This window comes from Aythya fuligula, chromosome 15 (assembly GCF_009819795.1).
Source record: "Aythya fuligula isolate bAytFul2 chromosome 15, bAytFul2.pri, whole genome shotgun sequence".
Lineage (NCBI taxonomy): Eukaryota > Metazoa > Chordata > Aves > Anseriformes > Anatidae > Aythya > Aythya fuligula.
Window position 1 is genome coordinate 7,966,098 of NC_045573.1, and position 7,008 is coordinate 7,973,105.

The following is a 7,008-nucleotide window of genomic DNA, read 5'->3' on the forward strand; positions in this document are numbered from 1 at the left end:
GCCTTCGGGCCGCGCCGGGCCGGGCGGGGCTCACCGGGGAGGCGGGGCTTCGCCTGGGGGCGGGGCCTGCCGCGGCCATACCGGGAGCGGCGATCGGGGAGGGGCGCGGCCTCGGGGGTGGGCGTGGCCTGCCCCGGGCTGCTGCCTGAGGCGCGGCCCACGCCCCGAGGGGGCCGTGTCCTGAGGCGCCCCAATATCCCCCGACGCTCTCCAGTCCCCCCCAGTTTGTTTTTCACTTTTCAGCCCGTCCTTTTTCCTGCCCCGAGCCGAAATTGCTGTCCCTGTACTGGGTTGAGGAAAAAGAACTAACTAATCTTGTCCAGAACTCGTTTAAATACCTCAGCTTTTCATGACAGGCTTCTCTGTGGGTTAACCCATACCGGAGAGGGAAATGCTTGGAGGCAATAAAGGATGCCCCAAACGTGGGGAGGCAGCCCAGCTTCGGTCACAGTGACTGCCTGGTTGGTATTCTGAGTGGCATGGCAATATGAAACAATGGGCATTTATCGGACAGCCCCCACATCCACAGGTGCTTATAAAATACCTGATTGCAGTAATGTCTTCTCCTGCCAGCAGCAAACACCCACCTGTTCGTACAGAGGAGTGGAACTGGACGTATACGAAAGTCTGAACTGACCCAGAAGCCAAGCAGGTGACTGTGCTGTTTGTTTTTGTCTCTAATGCAGATGGAACGCTGTACCAACAAAAAGGAGATGTTAGGAAAGTAAACTTAAAGTGTTCAACAGCAATCAGTGAGCCTTACTATTTGGAGGACAATACTTGTATTTATTCTCCTAGCCTTGACAGATTTTCATAAGGGTGGAGAACATAATAGGGCTTTTGATGAAAAACAGCTGAAATTGTTTCCTTCTAACAGGGAACAATTGGTGTGTGGCAGAAGAGGGAGAACTGAGATTTCGTTTAGAATACTTTAAAATCACATTGCACTAACAATGGGAATCCAGCAGTCTTGAAAAGAAGTTATTTCCAAGAATCATCTGTAACTATCCTTTAGTTAAACCAGCTTTAAATGGTGTTTAAATAATTTCAGTGCAAGCATTATGTAAAAGTCTGCCTCAAAATTAGTTTATCATTAAATAACTCAGCTTCACGGCAAAGGGAGTAAAGGAAGGAGGGGTAGAGAGGACACAGAAAAGGATGATTTATTTCACTGGCTTCTGACACACAAATCTGAAGTCAGAAATAGTGACAGAATACAGTCTTCATACCTTGCAGACTGTGTGGTCAGTTACTTAATTTTTCTCAGGTGTATTCAGAGGCAAACACATGCCAAAGGATGCTGTGTGAAGTACACAGATTCTCTGGGAAGTCTTGAGGCCCCGTGCAGGGTTGAGATAGTGACAGACAGGCAACCTAAGTTGCCTTGAGTAACTCCTCCAGACTGCAGCAGCCCCCTGGGTGCAGCCACATCCTTGGCTCATGCCACATGTCCCTGTGCTTGCGTCTCTGGCCAGCAGACTCCTGCTCACCCATTGCAGGGGGCTTGGAATCTGCCCGCCCCAGCATTCTGAGCAGTTAGTGGGCGTTGTGGTGGCCTCCTTGTCTGCCGGTACACTTTTCCTCTACAGGTCATCATGGAGGCATAGTGCATTTCCAAGAGGCTCACTGAAGACATGCCTGCCCAGTGACTTCGACTGCATAGAAACATCTCTGCCTGGATTCAACAGAACATAAACAGTCTTGGGCTACAGGTGGGGATGAAACTAAGGATGTTTCAATCTCTCTCTGTTTCTTTTTCCTCTTCATTTCCAACTCCTTAATCCTGCCTTGATACTGTTCTTCCAGTCCTAAATTTCAGTTGTCTGAATCTTCTGTCAGTCCTCCTAGCAGTCCTTCTATCAGTTTATCTCCTTCACAGAGTCCCATTGCCCCACATTTTCATAGTATCAAGAGATATTCCTGCTCTTGAGGTTGAGTATTTGAAGTGGAATCATAGGCAAATGACAAAAGGAAATGAAAACTCTTCAGCAGAAGAGGGCTGGATAAGATCTTGTGCTACTGCCTGCAGAAACTGCAGAATTTAAGGATGACCTTGAAGAAAATCAGTACAATGTTAGGGGAACTGTAATGTAAATTCTGTGACAGAACAATGACTAAATCCAGATAATTCCCATAGAGACTAAGTAGACTGATACTGTGTATGGTTAAAGGAAGAAAAGTCTGAAAGTGAATTCACAGCCTTGTCTTTAAATGTTTTGTGGGCTTTGAATTAGACACAGCTTTTATGGCTTTAAAACTATTATGCCCAGCAAGATAACTTACATGAAAATAAACTTAAAATCAGGATTCTGGCTTCATATTAGAGTTACCTGGATTTGTTACTAGCATTTTTTTTACCCAGTGGTGATCATTTGCAGACCTACAACTCTTCAAGAACTTTAATAGAATTTGCTGAAAAGTTGTGGATAGAAATTGATATAAAGCAGCCCTGCATCCTAATATCATCTGTTTACCTTCATTGGCCTAGGAGTTAAGTACTCATCCTGGAAGCAGGAAATGAGCATTCAGTTCCCCCTTCTGGCTGAAGGAGACTGAAACACATTTATTGAAGAGAGCAAGAACACCCTGGGAAAGGCTTAAATCCCTTCCATTAATACTGCGCCACTTTACATAAATTCCTGAGCTGGTGAAAGAGTATTAGGCCAGACATCTGACATCTCAGAATTTTGAGACTGTGTTCCAGTGTCACTGTTCCTTTGCTTTTCTTAAGCAGCCGTGAAAATTAAATACTTCATTCAAATCAGATGTAGTACTCTGCTCATCAACAATAAAAATCCTGCATTTGTCATGGGGAAGGAAAAGAAAATTTGAACTGTTTCTGCTTCCTTCTCTGTTTTTCTGTTCAGCAGCCAAACTGACAAATCACACATTCACATTACTATACTTTTAATCCTAATTTCATATATTCGATGCTGTCAATTAGAGCCTGATCCAAAGATTTACAGAAGACGCTGGAAAGGCGATGAAGGTTCCATATTTTACAAAAGAGAAAAATAGTGGGAATTTTCATTAAGTGATTTCAGACAGCTGGAGACAGACATCTCCAGCAGTTCAAGTTATTACCGTAAGAAGTGATATTTAGAGATTACTTAAAACAGAGTATTTTATAACTAATTTTTAACAGAAGATGACTTATTTTAGGAATCTCAAGCATTTGTGTGTAAGTCTTAACTTTTCCTTGTTATTGATGAGGAGAACAGGCTTGAGAGAATGTAGTTTATTACTCTATTATATTTCTTGGTGGAGATGCTAGGATAATGTTGTTTATATTGTATTACCCGTATTATGCATTTTAACGGATAGTGGATGCTCAAGAGTATTTTATTTTTGCAGGTGCTAAATATGGCAATTGCAGTTGCTGCTCTCACGTTGGCAGTAGGGTGTGAAACCAATCTGCTGGAAATTCAGAAATCAATCTCCTCCGTAAATATTGATACGAAAAATTCCATTTTTGGTAAGAAGTCAATCCTTTCTTCAAATTCTTAACAGCTGACAGCTCCTCTGCTCTGTTATTCTGTACCCTGTTCTCTACTTTCTCTGAATATATTAGCCTTTGTAATGAATATTTAAGTAAGAAAAGTATTAAATTTTTTTTCTTGTCAAAAATGTGTGACTTTTAAGAAATAAGTTTCTAAATAAAAAATACTTTCAAGATATTTATTTGCAGAGAGATAGTGTATGGAATAAACTGACTTTTTTGAGTGTTGTCATTATAGCTTTTTGTCAGCTACTCAGCAGGCAATGCTTCTAAGAGAAGCAGTTAAGGATGAGGGACTTAACTGTTTAGACAATCAAGAACAGGTGCAGCTTCTGCTAAATGTATCCTTAAACATTTTATTGAATAACGATATCACAGTTTAAACTATTCAAATTTTCCCCTCACTTTTCAAAGGACAATCACCAGCACTGGGAAACATTACTCAGCACAGACGGAGTACAAAATTAAGGGCAAATATTAGGACGGGCAAACAAGGATTAGGTCTTATAATCATACAGAATGGACCATACCTCCAGATAATGTGCCTTGTTGAGAAAAGCTCTGCAGCTAAAGATGGAAAGCTGAAACCAGGTAAACCAACCGAACAGTAATATTCAAATTTAACAGCATTAAAAATATTGCCATTCTGCATTTGTGCTTCAGGCCTGTCTCTGATTTATCTAGACTTACATAGATCAAAAGAAACTCAATTTAAAAATACAGAGCAAAGAAACTAGCATAAACTGTATAAAGCTCAGTGCCAACACGTCACCATAATGGAATACCTGTGATCTTAAAATAGCTGATAAACATGACTATTTCATAATCAGATCAAGGTTTAAATCTTTATATTATTCTGCAGATAAAACAGATTTCCTATTCATCAACAGGTTTGTTCAAAAATAGTTTGTCTATTACTGTTATATAGCAATGAAACTTTAATAATTTCTTTCTTTGTTCAGTGCATTGTTGTTCAAATAATTTCATTCTACAAGTAATGCAAAACTTCCTGAGGGCTGCTTAGTATAGGTGCTTCCTCAGAATACCTTCATGCTGCAAGAGGTTATCCCAACACAAATCTTTAGTGGCCACTGAAGGATATTATTTAGCACAAAACTGAGAGGTGAACTGAAAAGATAGGTAGTGTATCAGACTATAGATGCTGAAGCAGAGGCAAAACTATCTTATGTCTGCAATTCAGAGATAACACTGCTGTGGCAAATCAAAGGTATCAGCATAGTATGGGCAGAAAATCAGAATTCTGGTGTTTAATAGATTATTTCAGTAGTTTCTTGGAGATGTTTTAAAATATATGGACATTTACGGCTACGTATTTTGAAACAAGTAACTCACATGATTTACCTTTCTGATTAAGTGAAGCTGAGAACTTACATACCACTGCTGGTAAAAAGTTTTCTGTTGCTTTTTTGGTATCTGATATCTTGGTATTTGTTCCAGAAATTCTTGTGTGTGCCCCAGTAGAACCAGTATCTTGCATCAAGCTAGAGTGGAGAGAAAGTGTGATGATAATGGAGCAGGAGTAGCAGTTAATGGAAAAAGTAAATGAAAATATGGTTCAAATACAGACATTTGTAACCCAAAAATAGTTAAAGAAAAGAGAGCAGAGGGAGAGAAGCTCCTTGATCTGCCTATTATGGTAGCAGACAGCTCTACTGCTTATTTAAATCCCCTATGTTGCTCTGTTGCAGTTCAATACATGTTTATCGATAACTGCCCCTCTTCACAACAGGTAATGTTACTGATCAGAGAATTCACCATGGTACCTTTGTCTTCCCTAATAAAATACCACAGAAATGCAAGGTAACGCTGAATAGGCAATCTGAAGTATGGTACATTGACTCAGAAACAGCCCAAAGCATGTAACTCAACTGCAGCTTTCCTTAGCGTTGTAAAAAAGTTCTTGACAGAGCTGTTAAAGAACTTTTCTTTCATTAAAAAAAGAAAGCAAAAGTAAAGTTGCATCCAGTTGAGGAGCTGCTAAACACGCTTTTAAAAAAAAAAGTAAAAATATGTCAATTAAGACTATTTTGTAATATGGACAGAAAACCCTTGAAAAAGTCTTTAAAACTGATTGCTGTCAATTTTCTTCCTTGGCAGGTGATGTTCTAATAAAGATTGGACATGCTGACGTTTTAGGATGTACTCTGCAAGAGCTTCGGAAAATCCTGCGCAATATTCCTGTAGGGACTACTCTACAAATCAGGGTTTACAGAAATTTTATTGAAGTACCTCAACACTGGCAGAGTGCAGTTGAATTAATTCCTGAAGTAAAGCTTCCTGTGATGACAGAAGAGTAAGAAACAAGTGTTGTACATAACTAGAATTTCATACCTTGCTTATTATTCTAGCAAGAAAGAGTATTAGCATTTTAATTTCAGGGGTCTGTAAAGATTTTTACTTTCTCTCATGGAGAATTGTAATTTGAAATATCAAATACCAAGAGAGATGTTTACTTCTGTAGTTTCATTCAAGACAGGGTCAAAATACATATTATTTTAGACATGTCCTTTTCTCCATAGAAACCATAAAAATTCTGGTTGCCAATAATTCCCCTGAAGTCCACGAGGGGACTGTTAGCGTTAGGTCAGAGGTTGGACTCGATGATCTTGAGGTCTCTTCCAACCTAGAAATTCTGTGATTCCGTAATAGCCAAGGATGTAGATGCTTACAAGTAACCAATGATCTCAAGATGGAGGTCTTGCTAGAACCATGTTAAAAGCTAAACTGTTTCTTAATAACTCAAACTACTGACAGCAGCAAATAACATTAAATTCACTGTGAGGGGAAAAGCACCTATCTTGGGAGAACCACTACATAAATACAGCAGCTTTTAAAACTGTATTGCTCGCAATCCTAAAGGTGGTTCATATAGCAAGTGTAATTAATCTAGATAGGATACATGGCAGTTACAAGTTTTCCTGAGGCACAAAGTTACAATAGAAAACCTCAGAGATAAGGAAAGGAACATAAGTATGAAAAACAGATAATTAGGCTGGAACAGCCTAACAATGAGACAGAGAGGAAGCTCATGCAGCAAAAGGGTTTCTAAAAGATTAAACCTCTAGGCTTATGTTTAAATAAATCAAAGCATTTACTATTCCAAAAGAGCAGGAAAAGGATAGCTTTCTTTTTTGACCAAATGACAGCTTAGCCAGAGTCCAAAAGAAACAGTGTGCAAACGGTAATGGACAATAGTATTACTTTGATATTAGAGCATCTACAGAACTAATGAATTTGTCTCTGGAACAAAAAAAAAAAAAAAAAAAAAAAGTCTTTTGGAGTCTTTCTTGGAGTCATGGAGTCTTTTTTATTTGCAAAAAAAAAAAAAAAAAAAAAAACCTCCATGATTAGGCAAGGTAACTAAATGACTAAGGGAATTACTACATCTGAGTAATTCCACATTGTATCCTTTCAGCACAAGTGAAGACACTGAGGATGAAGACATTGGGACCAGTAGTGATGATGATACAGACTTGGAAACTTTTCGG

The 7,008-nt window shown here is 39.2% G+C and overlaps 1 protein-coding gene across 1 annotated transcript; it reads left to right on the forward strand.

Moving 5' to 3' along the window:
• The first annotated feature begins 1,660 nt into the window (after positions 1 to 1,660).
• PDZD9 (PDZ domain containing 9) lies at positions 1,661 to 5,892 on the forward strand. Its single transcript, XM_032197312.1, has 4 exons — positions 1,661 to 1,712; positions 3,355 to 3,475; positions 3,914 to 4,090; positions 5,618 to 5,892. Exons 2-4 carry the CDS (start codon positions 3,364 to 3,366, stop codon positions 5,815 to 5,817), a joined length of 489 nt encoding a protein of 162 aa, XP_032053203.1. The 5' UTR covers positions 1,661 to 1,712; positions 3,355 to 3,363; the 3' UTR covers positions 5,818 to 5,892.
• The last annotated feature ends 1,116 nt before the right edge of the window (positions 5,893 to 7,008 follow it).